The sequence below is a fragment of the Geotrypetes seraphini genome, chromosome 6 (assembly GCF_902459505.1).
Source record: "Geotrypetes seraphini chromosome 6, aGeoSer1.1, whole genome shotgun sequence".
Classification (NCBI taxonomy): Eukaryota; Metazoa; Chordata; class Amphibia; order Gymnophiona; family Dermophiidae; genus Geotrypetes; species Geotrypetes seraphini.
The window spans coordinates 23,163,601-23,186,041 of record NC_047089.1 but is presented as its reverse complement, the minus strand read 5'-3'; the positions used below and the strand labels follow the sequence as shown (position 1 = coordinate 23,186,041).

At 42.9% G+C, this 22,441-nt stretch overlaps 1 protein-coding gene across 2 annotated transcripts in view; it reads right to left on the bottom strand.

The window, feature by feature from the left end:
• TMEM135 (transmembrane protein 135) overlaps positions 1-22,441 on the bottom strand; it is a 342,691-nt gene that overhangs the window by 315,680 nt on the left and 4,570 nt on the right. For both annotated transcript variants that reach the window (XM_033948492.1, XM_033948491.1), the window contains exons 2-3: positions 3,018-3,145; positions 619-711 (exon numbers count right to left, since the gene is read on the bottom strand). In XM_033948492.1, the coding sequence (XP_033804383.1) occupies positions 619-711; positions 3,018-3,145 (221 nt within the window). The remainder of the gene's footprint in view (positions 1-618; positions 712-3,017; positions 3,146-22,441) is intronic.

Sequence of the window (22,441 nt, the reverse complement as noted above, 5' to 3'; positions counted from 1 at the left end):
TTCCGGGGTGGGAGGGTTCGTTGGGGGGGGGGTCCAGCAGGAGGGGTTGGGTACCCTCCTGCCGGCGATCTTAGGGGAGGCCATTGGGAGGACCGGCAGGAGGGGTTGGGAACCCTTCTGCTGCGATTGGCAGGAAGGGTTGAAATGACAAATGAGGAGCACGGTGAAATAGCGGTTCCTAGAAGGGGGTACATTGGCCCGCGGGGACAAACCTGTTCACCGTTTCCGCGGTCGGTGAATGGCCTTGTCCCCGTCACCGCAGCGACTGCTAGTTTTCTTCCCCGTTTTCGGCGGTGACCCGCGGCTTAAATGCGGTGGCCGCGGGTAAACCGTCACCGTGTCATTCTCTAGTTCCGATAAGCATCGGAAGCAGCGCGTTCAGCGCGGCTCCCCATGCTAGAAACTGCTATTGCAGTTTCGTAAAAGAGGGGGGGGTCAATGTTACTTCGCCATATTACTTTGAATATTGACACTATACTGATTCCTGTACATGAATTTGTGGTTGCTGAAACAAAGCACCTTTTCTGTGAAACTTGCTGAACTCAAAACCATGATAGTGGTTAAAATAAATAAGCATATAATATACATACTACATAAAACTATTTAGTGAACATTTACCTGCTTTTCCTTTCGATCAAGATGGCCACATAGGAAGCGGGCAATGCAGCCCCAAAACCAGGCACCCAAAAGTAGAACTTTCCAAGTATCTTCCTGAAATAAAATTCACATTTAAGACACTAAAAATAGAGTAGAAAATATGCATTGTTCTTATCTCTATGGTATCAAGTAGTGTGGTGGCCGTGTTAGTCCACTCTTCAAGGTAACATGTAGAAATAAAACAAAAACAGAAAAGGAAAAAAATATATATTATCTTTTTTCTTGGACTAACTTAGTGTAGTTTATGATTAGCTTTCAAAGGTATTTTTTTTTTCCTTTATGCTTTTGTTTATTTCTACATATTCCTATGGTGTCAGCAGCCACATATCATGCTGCACCAGAGACAGAGTCAAGGGTCCTTCCTGCTATGTTCAAAAGTGGCCCTTTTGTTTTTATCCTTTGTTTTTATTTTTTTTAAGAATTGTAATTTTTCCCTTCTATCCTTTTGTTATACCCTTCCCCCCCCCCCCCAAGACAATCTGTCCTGTGTGGTATTTGTTTTTTGGTTTGGGGGTTTTTTTTTTAGATTTTAATGTACATTTGAAATTTTATGTTAAGTATTTAATCAAATTTTAATAAACTATAATAATTATAAACTATCTTAAGGATTTTATTTTGCTCTGGAGGCACCTGTATCAAACCAAAACTTAATCCCTCACTTTCCACTTTAACTTGACATACTGCTCAAGTTCTTGAACTTCATTTCAAATAAAGGTTTCCCAATTCCAAGGTCACATCTTATGTAGAGAGTTGCGCGGGGACAGAAATTCCACCCATCCCCACCAGTATCCTCTCCGTCCCCACCCGTCCCCGCCAGGATCCTCTCCATCCCCACCCATCCCCGCAAGGAATTACCTCCATCCCCGCCCGTCCCCATAAAAAGCAGCAATTACTTCTGACAGGATCATCAATTCCACAGTTTCTTTTGTGTTTGCGCTGCTGTTTTCCTTGTGGAATCTCTTTGGTGGAACCCTTTTTTTGTTTTCTGTTCAGGTAATTAACTTATAAACCCCCTCTTTTACTAAGGCTGACGTGTCCATTATATTATATGGACGAACCCTGCTTCCAAAGCCTTCCATCCCCGTGGGAGTCCCGTTGGCTAGAGGGGGGTCCCCGTGTGAGTCCCATGGGTTAGGGGGGGATTCCCGCGGTACCCATGGGATTCCCATGATCCCCGTTCCCGTGCAGACTTCTAATCTTATGCTCACCAGGCCAGTAAAAGCAGCGGGTAATGTGGATGATGAAAAAGCAGCATTCAGAACACCTAGGGCAGGGATCTCAAAGTCCCTCCTTGAGGGCCGCAATCCAGTCGGGTTTTCAGGATTTCCCCAATAAATATGCATTGAAAGCAGTGCATGCATATAGATCTCATGCATATTCATTGGGGAAATCCTGAAAACCCGACTGGATTGCGGCCCTCAAGGAGGGATTTTGAGACCCCTGACCTAGGGGTATTGAGTCTCAATCATTATAGAACACTGACCTCTACTGGCTGGACTTAGGGCCCCTGATTGGTGCCTGGCCCCCAGCCAAAGGGAGCACAATGACTGGGTTATTTATTTATTTATTTCATTCTATTTCATTTCTGATATACCGCTTACAAACCCAAAAACTATCGAAGCGTACGGTGTCACTATTATTCAAGAGAGGCTGAACTGGAAGGCAAAAGGTGCAAAAAGTAGCTGCTGGGGCAAAACAGAAAGAAACAGGTTTCAATTGTCTGTGGGATGACCAGGGTACTCTGACGAGTAGGCTTTTTTTGATTCATGGGATTTTGTGATTAATGAGAATGGCACACATAACCGGCATTTTGTAATGAACACTAACAATGGGTTTTGGACACTTTTGGCCACGGATTGGGTCAAACTATTGAACTGTGGTGATTTGAGAAGAGGAGGAATTGAATTGGTGGAATTGAATTGGTCAAGCAGAGAGATAAGTGCTTATTGACATAAATGACTCTTTTGGAGTGAATTTTTGAAGACTTATTAGTGAACTATATGAATTTACCATTACCGCAGCTCAGTTTTGCTTTGCCTTCAATATATGATTACACATTGCACTTTGTAATAGTACTTTATTATTGTAGTAATGTAATGATTTTAAATTTTTAGAATATGAAAATAAAGTAAGTAAATGAAATAAGAAATGAAATGACATTCCGAGTATAGAAGCAGTATATTCATTCAAGATTATTAAGCTGGGCTCAGTCGTATAACCCTGCATCAAAAAAGATACTAGAAAGCCCATAAAAACTACTGTCAAAATTAGTTTTCAGAACAAATCTTGCATAATTTCCACATGCATGAGCAATGCGCAACCCAGTCCCATACCATTACATACAGAAAGTGTATACCAACCTTAAAATGCAGAAGAAAACTATGTACAAACTTCCATTTGTAGCCAGAAATGAAGTGGACTGCAAGATTTCAGGTAGCAATTTGTGCACATAATATTCAAATTTTCGCCTTCGGAGGATAGCTGCGATCTATTAAGAGAAAAAAAAAACAGTATTTTTTTTACTCAAGCTATTTGCATTTCTGAGACCAGAAAAGATCAGTAATGTCAACAGCAATCGTAACTAGATGAAAGATTTAAAACAGAAGTTGCACATTCCAAACTAAAAACAATGAAAATCCAAGACCAGCCTGATCGCTCTCAAGCAGTCCAGCATGCTGCAATGAATACACCTGGCTTCCAAACTGGCTCCAGTTCTTCTAGCCTCCAGGAAGATGGAAGCCATCAGAATGGATTAATTTCAGTATATGATGGTCAATAGAAAGGGCATTTTACTGGACTCTGGCATTAGAACTAAGGAGTGAGGAAGGAATGAACAGAGAGAAAAACTGGTGATCTCATATATTGGTTCTCCATCTCACCCATCAAAACAGTGGGCTGAAAACTTTAGAGTTAGGATGACTAGAAAATACATCTGACCAAGCCTGCACCATTACATTCTAGTTAACAATTTGTACAAGGCAAAAATTAGGTTCTTACCTCGGTAATCTTCTTTCTAGTAGACAGACACTCTATTCCTGAACTTGTGGGTAGTCAATCCCTTCTTGCGAGAATTCTTGTAGGGAGTCTCATTAGCATTCTTTTGCTTCACCAACCATCTGTCTGGGCTGTCCTCCAATTCTTCAGTTTGTACCAAAGCAGATGGTCAGCCCTGGAGAGGACATAAAATAGGGAGGGGTACAGGTACGCTACCCATGAAACATATCTGTTCTGCTCATATCATTAAACATAGAAACAAATAAAACAAAACTTAACCATTTGCAATATGTAACAAGGTGAAAACAAACAAGTCACCAACCTGAGCACAACTTCCACTGAGTGTGGGAGATTTTACGGATACCCCCTAGATTCTCTAGCACAATAGTTGCATCCTCTATCCTTGTCAAGGCTGGATAAAGGAAAGAAACAAGATATCAGGATTCCCCAGCACCTTTTAGGCAGTAAGAAGACAAATGAACATCTGACAGGGCGGGCTTCAGGAACAGATTGTCTGTCTACTAAAAAGAAGATTACCAAGGTATGAACCTAATCTATTCCTGAACTTGTGGGATATATCACAGCAGTCCCCCGAGCTTAGGGCGGGACAGATGAGTCTGCTGACAGAACTGAGGATCCGAATGTGGAGTCCTGTTTGGCCACCATGTCCACCTGTAAAACTTTGTGAATGTATGAAGAGAGGACCAAGTGATCACTCTACAGATTTCTTCTGGGGACAACGCCGAAGATTCTGCCCATGAGAAAGCTACACTTCTAATGGAGTGTGCCTTCACAGATATAGGCAGATGCTTTCTACTTCTGACATAGGCTGAAGAAACGGCCATACAGATCTATCTGGAAATGGTCACTTTTGAGCCTTGTCAACTTGTGAGCAGCCAGGAACGACATGGAAGTTTGAGCCCTTGGTCCCTTTGTAGATGGACTAGGTCTGCATACCACGGTCACTTCATCTCGTCTGGTGCTACTAGAAATCACCAACTCCTGGTGTGCCATGATCCTGCACAGAAGGCTGCCTATGGGCCACGAAGGGAAGGCATAAAGAAGACCTGCCTTTGGCCAGGGTTGCACCAGGGCTCTCAGGCCTTTGCTTCCTGGGTCGTATCTTCAGCTGAAGAATCGAGCTGCCTTCTTGTTGGCTGCCAATGCCATCATATTGAATGCCAAGGGCCCTTACCAATTCACAATGCAGGCGAAGGCTTCCTGAGATAGTGACCACTCCCCAGGATCTAGGGTCTTCCGGCTGAGGAAATCCACTTGCACACTGTCTGCTCCTGCCAAATGTGCTATGATGAGTGCCAAGAGATGGGCCTCTACCCATTGAAACAGCATCTGGGCTTCCAAATGAAGAGCACACTCTTGGTGCTCCCCCTGGTGATTGACATAGGCTATCACCGTTGTGTTGTCTGAAAAAACTCGTACTGCTTTACTCTGCAGTGCACTCTCAAACACCTGAAGTGCCAGGCAGATGGGCTCAAAGTTCCAAGTGGTTGATCAACCACTTCCTCTGGGAAGGGGACCAGCATCTCTGAACTGGACGCCCCTCACAATATGCCCCTCAGTCATATAGACTGGTGTTCATCAGTATCATTCATGCAGAGATGCGAAGGGAAACTCCTCTGGTGAGAGACTGGGGCTCCAATCACCAGTCTAGACTGTGATGAGCTTCCGCAGTCTAAGGGAGTTGCTGCTAGTGTACATCCCTCTGTGGGCACCATCAAGAGAAGCGCATCCTAGAGTGGACACAAGTACACGTCTCCCTCCGTATTCGCGGTTTCAATTATTTGCGGTTTTTAGCTTGCTGGCTCCTCCCCCCACATTACATCAGCTTGCATAGAGAAATCGCCGATTCCAAGCGTTTACAGAGAAAATCGCCGATTCCCAGCACTTTCTTCACCGCGTTTTGCCTCTCCTTCAGGAACAGGCCAGGTCTCCCACCACGTCATTCATGGTTTCACCATATTCACAATGGTTTTTTAATAGAAAACAGCGAATAACATATGAAAAAGTTATTCACGTTTTTTCTGTATTTGCGGTTCTGTTAATCCCCTATCACAGTGAATACGGAGATGAAAATTGTATCGCATTGTTACAGAATGGCCTGAAGTAACAAGAGAAAGCAGGTTAAAGAGCCCCAAAATGAAGAGACCTGACCCAAATGGAGTCATCAATTGTAAGAGGACCAAGAGTATGACCACAGTACGAGATGATAGAGCTGCAGCACCGATTCAGAAGTGACAAAGAAGCAAGAAGTCCTTTATCAACTGATATAAAAACCTCTGCACTTTCTAAGAATGGATCTGTGACAGCCTTTCACAATTGCAAGCATAAGCAAAGGAGTGTTATGGTATTAGATAATCCAATTAAACTACTTTTGACATTCAGATTTTATTTCATTTGTGAGATACTAGTGGTGAAAGTTTCTTATAAGCTCCTTAATCCTTTCAGGACCAAGGGACATATTTGTCCCATAACTTTAAAATCCTATAAATTTTGATTGGGATAGTCTACAGTTCTAAATTTGATATGTACGGATTTCATATGATACTGCCTTTATGTAAACAAACTGGTTCCGACATTCATTCATTAGCGTCGTTGCCAGATTGACGAGAAGATTCACTTGCCACACTGTCCATAAGCCAGAAGTGTGATTTTTTTTAAATAAAAATAATGATATTTCACAAAAAAAATCAATTTTTTGGCATCTGCAAGCCCTTTTTACCATAAAAATGTCGTCAAAACCACAAAAATTGGCCTACGATCCTTATGGTCCTGAAAGGGTTAACCTTAGTTACTTTCACCACTGTACTAAGCGTGTGCTGCAAATTAGCGCACGCTAACCCCCACGCTACACGGAAAAACTAACACCAGCTCAATGGAGGCGTTAGTGTCTGGCGCGCACTAAAACTGCTAGTGCAGCTTAGTAAAAGGAGCCCTTAGTAAATCATAATACAGTCCTTATTGGAATCTTATACAGGCATTATATTGATACAAGTAGAGCACAGGTGTCAAAGTCCCTCCTCGAGGGCCGCAATCCAGTCGGGGTTTCAGGATTTCCCCAATGAATATGCATGGGATCTATTTGCACGCACTGCTTTCATTGTACGCTAATAGATCTCATGCATATTCACTGGGGACATCCTGAAAACCCGACTGGGTTGCGGCCCTCGAGGAGGGACTTTGACACCCCTGAAGTAGAGCATGAACAATCGAAGAACCAACTAAGATTTTTTTAAAAACATGTATTTCATAAGCACACTAACGTACTTGCCTAATATTCCAGGAGATGATGCAACAAAATACAATATATTAGGACAAAAAAGCAAGGAGAACTAGGAATTTATTTTTAATGCAATAATCTTACAGAGGGCAAGAAATAACGAAGTAACAGCAACAGAAGTAAAATAATTAAAGATGAAGATAGGGTGTCAGGTCAAAAGCGCGCCGGGACAAAGGCGCGCGCAGACAACTGAGCGCAACGTGGAGGCGCGCGCCGAAGAAAATGACTGTTTTAAAGGGCTCCGACGGGGAGTGTGGGGGGGGGAACCCCCCACTTTACTTTATACAGATCACGCCGCGTTGTGGGGGCGTTGTGGGGGATTTGGAGGGTTGTAAACCTCCACATTTTACTGAAAACTTTACTTTTTCCCTAAAAAACAGGGAAACAGTTAAGTTTCCAGTATAATGAGGGCGGTTACAACCCCCCAAACCCCCCCCCAACGCCGCCGCGATCTGTATTAAGTAAAGTGGGGGGGTTCCCCAACAAAACCCCCCTTCGGAGCCCATAAAAACACTCTTTTTCTTCGGCGCGCACTTCCTTCTTGCGCTCAGTTGTCGGCGCGCGGCTTTGTCTTCGGCGGTTTTGTCTATGAACCTGAAGATAGAGGTCAGTTTTTAAATTGTACTTGAAAGAAGACAAGTCAAGCATCTCACCTTTCCTTCTCTAAACCCCAATATCTCTTCATGACCCCATTGTATGTGTGTGTCTTTGTATACATCGTGTTTCCGGAAAAAAAAAAAAATAATAACTATACAAATTAAGAACATAAGAATAGTTCAAGTTCAAGTTCAGGTTTATTTTGATTAATCGCCTATATAAAGCTTTCTAGGCGATGTACAATAAAATACAAGTTAAAAGAAAACAAAACATAATATCACATTAGTATTACAAAACATCCGAAACATAATCACAAATAATTATTAATTAATTAAATAAAATAGAGAAAATTTCTCTTTACCTAACAATTAACAAAAACATAAGACATAACAGGAGGAAAGGAGGGAAAGGGTTACAATATTTCTCTTAATAAAGGGAAAGAACAAATGGAAGGGAATAGCCTTACTGGGTCAGACCAATGGTCCATCAAGCCCAGTAGCCTGTTCTCAAAGTGGCCAATCCAGGTCCCTAGTACCTACATCAACCGTCTCAACTTTATCCACATGTTTATTCACACCTTGATAGAAGTCAAGCAAATTGGTGAGGTAAGATCTCCCTCAGTTGAACCCATGCTTACTCTGTCTCATTAAATCATGTTTGTCTACATGTTCCACAATTTTATTTTTTATAATTGTTTCCACCATTTTTTTCTGCATAAACACTGTCAAACATAACCAATTTCAATAAAATTTGGGATTTATCATCCTGAATAAATTTGCAATAACCTTACACTATGCCAGACATGGGCAAACTACGGCCCGTGGGCTATATCCATCCATTTAGTTTTTTAATACAGCCTGCAGTGTCTGCCTTAGCCCTTTCTATAAAATTATAAGTACAGTCGTACCTTAGTTTACGAGCATAATTTGTTCCAGAAGAATGCTTGTAATCCAAAGCACTCGTATATCAAAGCAACTTTTCCCATAAGCGTTGATGTAAACTAGAACAATTCGTTCCACATCCCCAAAAACTTAATTACCATTAGCGATGTCTCCACCGCTGCCTCTGCCACAGACCTATCCACGCGGCTCCTCCAGTTCTCTTGGGGAGGCTTCTGCTGCTGTTCGCTGCCTCTCACTGTGGGTTGTGCGGGTGGTGATGGTGCGCCCCGGCTTCAGGGTGATGGCTGTAATCAAACCACCGCCACCACCGTGCCCGGATAGGCACCGTTGGCCCTGCCGCTCCCGGACGCTAACCCCCCCCTCCCTGGATGCCACTACCCCCTCCGCAGAGACTCTCAGGTGCTAGCCCATTCCTGCCGGACTCACCCCGACTCCCGTGCTCCCCCTGAGGCCACAGGCGCTGCTATCGCCATTTCTCACCCCCCCCCCCACACACACACACACACTCTTTGCCATCACGCCATGCACTCCTTCAAATCTTCTCTGCCGCTAGAGCGCCCCCCTCTCCCATGTACCTCTTAAAATGTTTGCAGTTCTCATAGCCGCGCTCCAGTGAATTTCATTCACAATGCAATTCACTGGAGCATGACATGAGAACTGCTTGCTAATGTTGAGCCGGGAGCCTCAACCCTGATGAAAATTTTGAAACATGACATATTGGTGGAGGTGCTCCCGTAATGCACTTTAACAATAAGATATCTAAATGTTCCAATGTAAAGAATATAAAGCCAGGATTTGGTTCTCAGCTTGTTTAGCTGGGACTATGAATTAAGTTAAGAAAATTCCTTAACAACCTAGAAGGCGCCAGAAAATTATTGGGGCACACAATATGATGACAGGGGCTGAGCTCCACTGTTAAGATGGTGTGATAGACCCATGGTAATGGAGAGAGAACAGAGTTGATTGGTTATCCAGAAGAGCGCTTACAGACCAAACTAAGCTCAGCAGAGAGGGACAACAATTACTCCAGAGAGTCACAAGCCTGTCACTTGACAGCAGAGCAACAAGAGTTTTGCAGGTCTCTAAGCACTGATGTCCCAAGTCACCCTGGACACACACACACACACACACACACACACACACAACAACAAAAAAAAAAGAGTTGCCATCAAGAAGCAGGGAACAAAGGGACCAGAAGAGGAACCTCAGCTGAATGACTGAAGATTCTAGGCAGCAAATAACACAGTGAGTTCTTATTGTGGTCGCCGTACCTCAAGAAGGACATGGCGGTACTCGAGAGAGTCCAAAGGAGAGCAACGAAACTGGTAAGAGGGCTGGAACACTGCCCATATGCCGAGAGATTGGATAGGCTGGGGCTCTTCTCTCTGGAAAAAAGGAGGCTCAGGGGTGATATGATAGAGACCTTCAAGATCATGAGGGGCATAGAGAGGGTGGATAGGGACAGATTCTTCAGGCTGAAGGGGACAACAGGTACGAGGGGGCATTCGGAGAAACTGAAGGGAGATAGGTTCAAAACGAATGCAAGGAAGTTTTTTTTCACCCAAAGGGTCGTGGACACTTGGAATGCGCTACCGGAGGACGTGATTGGGCAGAGTACGGTACAAGGATTCAAACAGAGACTGGACGGATTCCTGAGGGATAAAGGGATCGTGGGATACTGAGAAAGCTAACCAGAAAATAAGTATAGAAACCCGACCAGGTCGTGCATGTGCAAGACCGGAGGGCTAGGACTTTGATGGGAAGATAGGACTCAATAGGAAACCAAGGTGGCATGGGGGCCCCTTCTGGTGATTTGGACAGGTCGTGACCTGTTTGGGCCGCCGCGGGAGCGGACTGCTGGGCAGGATGGACCTATGGTCTGACCCGGCGGAGACACTGCTTATGTTCTTATGTTCTTTCCTGAAGGAGATGTAACACCACCACAAAGAAACGATCGCTGAAGATTTAATGGTGGAGCCCAACAGCTGACTGCAGAGAGTTGCTTGGTGGCTTCCTTCCAGCAACTCTGTGTGTTTATATGTAAGGTTATTTAAAAGATGATTCCATTTCAACTCAAATTCTCATACACTCAGAATTGTGTAATCCAACCTAGGACCGAAATCCCAACAGCCGAACCCAACACCCAGTCACAACGAGAAGCAGCTGTGAACCTCCATGCTGAACTTTGCTGTTAAGACAGAATGGCACGACGCACTTTAAAGCAGTGGTTCCCAACCCTGTCCTGGAGGAACACCAGGCCAATCGGGTTTTCAGGCTAGCCCTAATGAATATGCATGAAGCAAATTTGCATGCCTATCACTTCCATCATATGCAAATCTCTCTCATGCATATTCATTAGGGCTAGCCTGAAAACCCAATTGGCCTGGTGTTCCTCCAGGACAGGGTTGGGAATCACTGCTTTAAAGAATCACCCTTAATGTCAAGCACTACTCTAACTCCCTTGTGGGATCCTTGAAAAAGTTCCACGCAACGTGGTCCACGTCAGAACCCGTGAGACTTATAAGCTAAGTCACTAGGAATTTTTCAACTTTTTTTTGTAATCGCTTATTTATTTATGGATTGAGAAAATTTTTAAACATACAAAGGGCTCCTTTTACAAAGCCGCGCTGGCGGTTTTATCGCACGCACCGGATTAGCACGCGCTCAAAAGGAGGCGGTAGCGGCTAGCGTATGCGGCAATTTAACGCGTGCTATTCCGCACATTAAGGTCCTAGCGCGGCTTTGTAAAAGGAGCCCAAAGTATTTATAGAAACTTCCATACACAGCGACTGGGTGGTGGGTTCGGCTGTTGGGACTTCGGTCCTAGGTCGGATTACACAATTCTGAGTGTATGAGAATTTGAGTTGAAATGTAACTTTTAGTTGATTGCATATTCATCTGGCGACTATTTGGTTTGGAATTAGCAATTTTTTGATCTCCACATTCTTATACGTTACTTTTCTTAACATCTCTCTACTGTTTTCAATTTTTTGACTGTGTTTAAACGATGAGCCAGTACTCTTTTAAGTAAAAGTTTCCTATAGGAGAAAGTGAGATTGTAGAGAGATGATCGGATGAGCAGGAGGATTGATTGGAATATGGCTGAAATCAGAGGATAGGCAGGAGAGAGAAGAATGTTTTTGTTTACATGGGAGGAGAGAAGCTGATATGCACGGACGGGGAGAGGGACCTTGGGGTGATAGTGTCCAAAGATCTAAAGGCGAAAAAACAGTGTGACAAGGCAGTGGCTGCTGCCAGAAGGATGCTGGGCTGTATAAAGAGAGGCGGTCAGTAGAAGGAAGAAGGTGTTGATGCCCCTGTACAGGTCATTGGTGAGGCCCCACTTGGAGTATTGTGTTCAGTTTTGGAGACCGTATCTGGCGAAAGACGTAAGAAGACTTGAGGCGGTCTAGAGGAGGGCGACGAAAATGATAGGAGGCTTGCGCCAGAAGACGTATGAGGAGAGACTGGAAGCCCTGAATATGTATACCCTAGAGGAAAGGAGAGACAGGGGAGATATGATTCAGACGTTCAAATACTTGAAGGGTATTAACGTAGAACAAAATCTTTTCCAGAGAAAGGAAAATGGTAAAACCAGAGGACATAATTTGAGGTTGAGGGGTGGTAGATTCAGGGGCAATGTTAGGAAATTCTACTTTACGGAGAGGGTAGTGGATGCCTGGAATGCGCTCCCGAGAGAGGTGCTGGAGAGTAAAACTGTGACTGAGTTCAAAGAAGCGTGGGATGAATACAGAGGATTTAGAATCAGAAAATAATATTAAATATTGAACTAAGGCCAGTACTGGGCGGAATTGCAAGGTCTGTGTCTGTATATGGCCGTTAGGTGGAGAATGGGCTGGGGAGGGCTTCAATGGCTGGGAGGGTGTAGATGGGCTGGAGTAGGTTTTGATGGAAATTTCGGCAGTTGGAACCCAAGCACAATACAGGGTAAAAGCTTTGGATTCTTGCCCAGAAATAGCTAAGAAGAAAATTTAAAAATTTAAATTGAATCAGGTTGGGCAGACTGGATGGACCATTCGGATCTTTATCTGCCGTCATCTACTATGTTACTATGTTTTATGTTACTATGGGAGGAAACGAGTGTTAAGGGGGAAAAGGGACTGTTTGCATCAGTGTGCATGAGTTGAATGGATACTTCAGAGACGGGTTTTAGGTTCACAGGGGATCAGGACTTGTTTAAATACAGACCGAGATCCTTCCTAAAAGTTTTCTCTCTTCATGTGAGTGGGATTCATGGGCCTATCAAAAGAAAAAGAATTCTAGGAGATACCTGAAGAATAAAACTAATCTCACATTGCTTTAAAGAATCCCATTTGTCAGAAAAAGAACACCAGAAACTCCAGCAGGGAGGGTTGATTGTTCTGCATTTCATTCCATGACACAGGGATGGTTTCCCGCCGTTAACCATAGGGACGAGACGGGGGACAAATTCGGTCCCCTGTCATTCTCTACCATGTATGAAAGATGTATGGGAAGATGCTTTTCCCATCATGAAGTCCACCAACCGCTTTTAAGAAGCGACCCAATTCCTAATGTTTATCCCTTTTTAACCCCAAATTTTTTTTTTCTCTCCACTCCTAACAATGTAACTCTACCCCCCTTCTCCTTCAATCCCCACTTTCATGTTTGCATTTGTAAAGTCTTTAATGTGCACTATTCCACCCTTTTATAAGTATTATTTTAATTCTTTATTTTAACATAGAATTGTAAACCGGCTAGATACTTGTTGATGGTCGGTATATTCAAAATAATAAAACTTGAAACTTGAATAGATTGTCTGCTGGGAAGACCAGAATCAAATTAAATGCCAAGTTAATGTACAAAATACATTAAGAACATAAGAATTGCCGCTGCTGGGTCAGACCAGTGGTAAATCATGCCTAGCAGTCCGCTCACGCGGCGGCCCACCGGTCAAAGACCAGCCCTACCTGCGCACGTTCCGGTTCAGCAGGAACTTGTCTAACTTTGTCTTGAATCCCTGGAGGGTGTTTCCTCCTATATCAGATTCCGGAAGAACATTCCAGTTTTCTACCACTCTCTGGGTGAAGAAGAACTTCCTTACGTTTATACGGAATTTATCCCCTTTTAACTTTAGAGAGTGCCCTCTCGTTCTCTCTACCTTGGAGAGGGTGAACAACCTCTCCTTATCTACTAAGTCTATTCCCTTCAGTATTTTGAATGTTTCGATCATGTCCCCTCTCAATCTCCTCTTTTCAAGGGAGAAGAGGCCCAGTTTCTCTAATATCTCACTGTATGACACCCTCCAGCCGTTGCTCTCAAAGACCAGCGCCCTAACTGAGACTAGCTTTACCTGCATACGTTCTGGTTCAGCAGGAACTTGTCTAACTTTGTCTTGAATCCCTGGAGGGTGTTTTCCCCTATAACAGACTCCAGAAGAGCGTTCCAGTTTTCTACCACTCTCTGGTTGAAGAAGAACTTCCTTACGTTTGTACGGCATCTATCCCCTTTTAACTTTAGAGAGTGCCCTCTCGTTCTCCCTACCTTGGAGAAAGTGAACAATCTGTCTTTATCTACTAAGTCTATTCCCTTCAATATTTTAAATGTTTCGATCATGTCCCCTCTCAGTCTCCTCTGTTCGAGGGAGAAAAAGCCCAGTTTCTCTAAACTTTCACATTTTATTACAATCTCGGATCATACAATAATTTCAGAAGTTAGGGAGGATGCAGATCCTAAAAACTTGGCAATCAGAATGTGGCATGCTTAACATTAACTCTTCTACAGAGACGGACTACTGCTGCAGCCCTCCAAAGAGAATGGATGCATTATCTCATAGCCAATGACGGAGAGAATATCCAAAGTCTGGCTCTCTATGGAATGCAGGGAGATGTCCCAGAAAAAGAAGGAAAGAATAAAGCGGCTACAGATCTTTATGGAAAATTAGTGAAATTGCAGCAACAACGGAAAACAAATATAAAAACTTTCTTTTAAAAAACCCCCAGCAGAAATCCAAAATAAAATAAGAGTCGCTGGGTCCAGGAAATCTATGAGCAGGCATAGTTTAAAGATGAAATGAAAAGAGCTATTATAGCCAAAGACCTTTTTTTTAATGTAAAGAGCATCGGAATGAAGAAAACAGGAAGTAGCATAAGCACTGGAAAGTTAGTTGCAAAGCATTAATAAGGAAAGCTGAAAGAAGTTTGCTGTAGAGGCAAAAACTCATAAGGAAAAACTTTTTTCGGGAACTTTAGAAGTAGAAATCTTGATCATTGAGGTGTAAAAGGGGCATTCAGGAAGGATTAGGCCATGGCAGAGAGACTAAATAAAAAGTCTTTGCTTTGGTCTTTAGTGAGGAGGATGTAAGAGAGATACCCATGCCAGAACATGATGGCAGATAAAGGCCAAATGGCCCAGCCAGTCTGCCCACCTGCAACATCCACTAGCTCCTCCTCTCCCTAAGAGATCCCATATGCCTGTCCCATGCTTTCTGGAATTCAGACACAGTGTTTGTCTCCACCATTTATACCAGGTACCTATTCCACGCATCTACCACACTTTCTGTAAAAGAAAAGTATTTCCTAACAAGAATACACAGGTCTTGTTTCCTTCAGCAAAAGCATGCCTGTAATAAGAGATTTTTGGGGAAAACTCTGGCATTTCAGGCTGGTACAATGAATTCTTACTGGAATGATCTTATTCCTCAAACTCAATCCTATTACTTTTTAAAACCTATTTGTTTGAAAAAAAAATTTTTCTCTTAATTGTATTTCTTAGCTTTTATGATATATTTGAGCATAATTCTTATTCATTATACTTTTAATTCTACATAATTGGAACTACCTTTGAGATTAATTCATTTCGATTCTGATTTTGAATTAATTGTAATTTGTATTTTTCCTGGGAAACCATTTGACGAATATTGTAATTCGCTCCAGCTTTTTCTTATTGTAAACTGCCTCGAACGCAAAGTTTGGCGGTATATAAGAATAAATTATTATTATTATTACTCCTGAGTCTATTAACTTCATCCTATGCCCTCTCTTTTTAGAGCTTCCTTTCAAATGAAAGAGACTCGCCTCATGTGCATTTATGCCATGGAGATAGTTAAACGTCTCTATTATATCTCCCCTCTCCCGCCTTTCCTCCAAAGTATACAGATCGAATCTAAAATCTTGATGAACCTGGAAGATGTAATAGGCCAAATCGACAAGCTAAGCAGCAAACAAATTACCTGCACTGAATGGTGCACATCCCAGAGTACTGAAAGAGCTCAAAAAGAAATTGCAGATCTATTATTACAAATCTGTAACCTATCATTAAAATTGTCTACAGTAGCTGAAGTTTGGAAAGCAGCCAATGTAATGCCAATTTTTTTTTTTTTTTTAAAAGGGTTCCAAGGATGATTCAGGAAACTACAAACCAGTGAGTCATCGGTGATGGGCCAACTGGTAGATACCACTTTAAAGAACAAAATTATTAAACACAGACAAAAATGGTTTGCTGGGGCAGAGTCCAGGGAAGTCTTGCCTTACCAATCGGATACATTTTTTTTGAAGGCATGAATAAACATGTTGATAAAGGTGAGCCAGTTGATGTAGTGAATCTGGACTTTCATAAAGCTTTTGGCAAAGTCCCCCTTCAGAGATTCCTGAGGAAATTAAAAAGCCATGGGATAGGAAGCAAAGTGGACTGGGTTCTGGATAACGGGAGAGAGGGTTAAATAGCCAATTCTCTCAATGGAGAAAGGTGAACAATGGTATATAGGGATTTGTACTTGAACTGGTGGTTTTTTTAAGCTTACTTCTCTTTATTAATTTGATTTTAAAGAGAGTTGTACAGAAATTCAGAACTGGTACAATAAAATAGGACAATATACAATAGTAAAGTAAACAAAGAACATATAAACATCCCAACCGGGGATCTGTCACCTTTTAAACTGAAAAGAATTAGGAAGATGAGTGCAAATCAGGAGTCACTACCCAGGAAAAGGATTTAAGGGCCTGATTCTGAAAGTGGTGCTTGCCGCGTGGCATTCACAGTGGCGTAGTAAGGGTGAGCGATGCCCCTCCCCCTTCCCTTCCCCCATACCTACACTTCTCCCTCCGTATGCGTTGTGATAGGGGATTAACAGAATCGCAAATACAGAAAAACCGCAAATAACTTTTTCATATGTTGTTCACTGTTTTCTATTCAAAACCATCGTGAATATGGTGAAACCGCGAATAACAAATGAAATTTGAAATGACAAATGAGCTACTCTTTACAACTCTAGAAAGAACAAATGTTCTCCCATCGCACAACCTGAAAAACAACAAATGATTTTCCTTAGTTTCCCTTTCTTCCTAAATTTCTACCTACACTTTTTACCATTCTAATACTGACAAATGTTCTACCGTATTTTCACGCATATAACACGCATACGCGTATAGCGCGGGGGTCCAAAGCATGTCTGTAAAAAATTTTTTATATAGCACGCACACGCGTATACTGCGCATGCTGCTATAATCTCCTCCCACTCCCGCTTACTTTCTGGCCTGCGAACCGGCATCCTCCCCCCCGCTCGCGTCACCCCCCCTCCCCCGCGATCCTACAACCCACCCAGCACCGCAAAACATCTCTTACCCAATTGGGCATCGGCACCAGCACCAATGCACAGGACGTGCCAGTGCCAGTGCCCAAAGATCCTCCCTCGTTGGGCTGAGCTGGGCTGGGCTGTGCGGTGCAGGGAGATCCTCCTTCTTCCCTGTGCCGAGCTGGACTGGGCTTTGAGCATTTGCGCATGTTCAAAGCCTTCTGGTCTCGCTCTCTCCGAGATTGGGCTTTGAGCATGCGCAAATGCTCAAAGCCCAGTCCAGCCCGGCACAGGGAAGAAGGAGGATCTCCCTGCACCGCACAGCCCAACCCAGCCCAATGAGGGAGGATCTTCGGGCACTGGCACTGGCACGTCCTGTGCATTGGTGCTGGTGCCCAATCGGGTAAGAGATGTTTTGCGGTGCTGAGGGGGTTGTAGGATCGTGGGGGAGGGGGGGTGACGCGAGCGTGGGGGAGGATGCCGGTTCGCAGGGGGGATGCCGGATCGGAATGAAAAAAAAAAAGTTGTAAAACGCGCTCACACCTATAACGCGCACGGTTATGCACGGTTTGTAAAAATCGTGTATAACGCACGCGTTATATGCATGAAAATACGGTACTCCTTACAACTCTTGAAATGACAAATGATCCACTCTTTACAACTTTAGCAATGACAAATATTCTTCCACTGTAACCCCCTTTCATAAATCTTTTGTAATCCGCCTTGAACCGCAAGGTAATGGCGGAATAGAAATCTCTAATATAATGTAATGTAACACTGTGGGAGACTTGGCCTGTTCCTGAAGGAGAAGCAAAACACGGTGAAGAACGTGCCGGGAATCGACAATTTTCTCGGTAAACGCTTGGAATCAGCGATTTCTCTATGCAAGCTGATGTAATTGGGGGGGAAGGAGCCAGCAAGCTATAAACCGTAAATAATCGAAACCGCGACTGCTGAAACCGAGAATACCGAGGGAGAAGTGTATGTCACTTTTCCGGCGTGAGCAGCATGCTCACGTTGGTGTTGGCTCGCCCTGTGACATCACTTACTAGGCACGGGTCCCGGAAGTGACGTCAGAGAGAGAACCAATGCGGGCTGCAACCTCACGCCGGTGAAGAAATAAAAGGTATGAAGAAGGCAAGGGGCACAAAGAGGAGGAGGAACACCGCACCCTTAGCAAGAAGGCACCCAGGGCGATCCCCCTCCTCCTTATTACGTCACCTGCGCCACTTAAAGAAGCACAGCGAGCAAGGACCCTAGGCGCCAGAAATGTAAGACAAGGTTTTACAGACAAGGTTTTACACTGAGGGTCCTTACAGAATCGCAGCCAGTGGCGCTCAGTGATCCTGAAGTCCAGCGCTGCCCCTAAACACGCCCACTTCTGGGCACCAGTCCCAGACGGCACCTAGTGACGCTTAATTTTTTAAAGAAGGTATAATATGAATAAATATATATTTTATATTGGTATGTACAAGCAGGTAGATTGATTATATATTATAGGCGGAAATAAGAAAGAGGATTGATTATGGTTTAAGAGAACCAACTTAGAAAACGCTAACTCTGTATTGTAACACATAAAAACATTTTTTTTAAACACCATAAAATGCACTTGTATACCGCAAATACCATTCATTAAGTTCTATACGGTTCACAAAGACTAATAATATAAATGAAAAGAAACATAGAAAAGTGACGGCAGAAAAGGGTCAAGGCCCATCAAGTCTGCCCACTCTATTGACCCACCCACCCTCCTAACTACCCTTTGAGAGATCACACTCTGATGTCCCATTTCCTCTTAGAGATCCGACATGAGCATCCCATCTGTTCTTAAAATCTGGCACGCTACTGGCCTCGATAACCTGTGTGGAAACTCATAACAATTGCCAACCACTCTTTCGGTGAAGAAGTACTTCCTGGTATCACCATGAAACTTCCTGCCCTTACAAAAATTTCTTAAAAAGCTACGTCTTTAAGGCACGTGAAAATTGTTGGTACGAGTTTGAGATTTTGAATATGTGAATTAAATCCCTAGTCCATGAGGCTGCTTGAAAAGATAGCAAACGATCCTGAAATTTCTTATATTTACAACCCTTTACAGAAGGGGATGAGTATAATGAATGAGATTTTCTAGGATGTTTAGAATTTGTAATGATAAAAGATTCCATAAGATACTCAGGAATTGAACCTTTACAAAAGCACAAGTATTGATTAAGATTTAATAATGTCTGTTTTGAAACCATCCCAGGAAACGCAAACTCTGTATTTTAACACCATTGCAGAAGCTCATATAACCTGCTCTGAACCAACTCTCCCAGTCATTAGCAGCAGTATAGAAGCTTTCAATAATCAATAAATGTGTTTAAATTGGTTTTTAATGGTACGGCCAATTATTGCGCCACTTAAAACCAATTAAAACACTTCAAGTTAGGCGCAAGCAAAACGATAAAGGAGATGAAACGCCTCTCAAATGAGGAAAGGCTAAAGAGATGGCTGAGAGGAGAGTCTTCCCACTAATTGTCAGGACCCCAATCTTTACGACTCAGAGATTTTTCCTCAATTTAGAGTTCATCCGCCAGCCCACCAACATTACAGTGACTGTCCTCGAAGATCAAGCGAGCCAGCACCAAATGAATTTTTGAAACCCTGCTACTACTATAAATTTTACATCTAAAATTCTTTGGAGTCATTGGGCTAGATTCACTAAGCAAACCGATTGGTTGCGACCCCTTAACGAGAAAATTTCCCTCCGGCCTGATTCACTTACCTCTCATGCGATCCGCTTCAAATCCATGCATGCAAATGAGGAGAAATGCATGCAAATTGGACAGTGACCCGATTCACTACACAAAATTTCACATCGGACAGGGCTGGCCGATCAACGGAATAAGCGACTGCTGGGGAGCCGTCGAAAACGTCCTTCCGACTCTCTTGTTCTATTGAAGCCCTGCTCTCTGCCCTGTCAGCGTCGATCTCTTGCAGCCCCAAACGTCTCCTGCAGCCCTAATCTGCCTGCCCTGGCTCTCGCGGTCCTGTGGCCCTGGGCTTGCCTGCCCCGAATGCCTGCCTGATATGTCCTCTCTGCTCCCCCTGGCTCTGCCGCCTTCCCTCCAGTGCGAGCCCGCGGGCTGCCACTGCCGCATGTAACAGCACTGCCCCAAACATGTCTTCACCGACAGTAATGTCTACCCTGACAGTAACAGCACTGCCCCGACTGCCTGTGCAAGCCCGAAGCGGGTTAAACCCACGGGCTGCAAAAGTTTGACGTTAAAAAAAAAAAAAGTTTGCGGCTAGGACGGGTCTGCGCATGCACACCGATTGCGCATGCGCGAGCTGTGCAGGCAGATGAGGCGTTCCTCCGATCGCCCCCATCTGCATATTTTTGTTTTCTGAATTAGTCGGACCTGCCAGGATCGGGCCCGATCTGGCAGATTAGTGAATCCTGGCCATTACGCCTAGATCAGTATCACAAATATCTGCCAATCTCTCGGCTGATACCAGCAGACACTAGATAAGACGTGCCAAACGATATGTATGAGTTGAGGGGTCAGAGAAATTTTGTGATATTGCTCCAAGCACGGCCACAATATTTTTAGACTTTCTATATATACAAAGTAAGTTCTCTAAACAAACTGGTTAACATAATGGGACACGTTCTGTTTTAAACTGAGAGAAAAGCTTCATATCTTAGCAGGAAATAAAAGCGGTCTTATCAAGAATTTGTTTGACTCACCCAACTGCAAAGGAGCTTGTACAGACAAGAAAACAGTTTTCATTTCTAACTCGTAAAGTCATGTGGCTATTGTGTTAGTCCACTTATTTACACAGATATAAAGATCAACAAATAAGTAGGAGGAGAAAGGTGACATTTTTACTGGTCTAATTTATAGCCTGATTCATTAGGTTTTTTTCTCATAAGCATAGAATGGAAGCAAAGCTTTAGCAAGTCAGATCTTTAAGAAGTACCTGTAACATTAACGTTTCATTTTGTATTTAAGTTTCTATTTCAGAAAACAAGATTGTATGTAACTTAGGGGCCCTTTTACAAAGCCAGAATAAGTGCTAATGCTTATTTAGCATGACAGAAAATGGTTAATGTGAGACGTTATCTACATTTCCCCTTTAGGACATTTATTACAGAGTTTAAATGTAAAATTTTATATATACGCAGATGGCATTTCTATTTTAATCCCTCTAAATAAATTTTACCACTGAAATTTTAAACCAGATTATCTTCTATTATGACTCAGATAGAACAGTGGACAATTAATTTCAAACTGAAACTCGCTACGGAAAAGACCAAACTTTTCTTGGCTAGTCCCAACGACAAAATAACAAACTCATTGCTTCATTTTAATGGTCATGACTACCCGAATATTAAATCTATCAAAATTCTGGGAGTCACACTAGATCAGTGGTCAAACTCGCGGCCCGGGGGCCACATGCAGCCCTCCAGGTACTATTTTGAGGCCCTCAGTATGTTTATCATAGTCACAAAAGTAAAATCAGTTTCTTGATCATATGTCTCTTTAGCTCTAAATAACAATATTATTATTAAGACAGCCAAAAAGAAAGATTTATAAACTATAAAGAGTTTTATCTCATGTAAAATTGTCATTTCTTTAATAAGACATTAACTATTTTTTCTGAGGCTCTCCAAGTACCTACAAATCCAAAATGTGGCCCTGCAAAGGGTTGGAGTTGGAGACCACTGCACTAGACCAACACTTAGCACTAGCAGAACACACGAACTCAGTGGTACAAAAATGCTTTTCTATATTGTGAAAATTAAGAACCATAAAAAAATATTTTGGTCCTTCATCGTTCAGACTATTGGTGCAGGCATTAGTTTTATCTATTTTAGACTATTGTAATATCATCTATTTAGGAGCACCCAAAAAAATTCTAAGGAAATTGAGGATAATTCAGAATACAGCCGTTCGATTGATTTTTTTTTTTTGTTTAAAAAAGAACGAACGTATTAGTCTATATGATCGTTTACTTCATTGGCTGCCTTTGGAGGCAAGAGTATTATTCAAATTTTCCAGTATCTGCTTTAAGCTGATATCGAGATTGTCTCCAGCTTACCTTTGTCCTCATTTTGTGTTGCATTGACCATCAAGAGAAACTAGAAACTTCTACTTATTTGCTTATCCAAAAATTAATGGGTGTAGATATAAGACCTTCTTAGATAGGACCTTAGTGTTTCAAGTTGGTAGGCAACAATCTTGGTTAGGCAAATGTATTCAGCAAGCTATGTTATAAGAACATAAGAACTGCCATCTCCGGATCAGACCCATGGTCCATCGAGTCCGGCGATCCGCACACGCGGAGGCCCAGTCAGGTATACACCTGATGTAGTTTTACCACCCATATCCCTCTATGCCTCTCATAAGGAGATGTGCATCTAATTTGCCTTTGAATCCTAGCACAGTGGATTCCTTA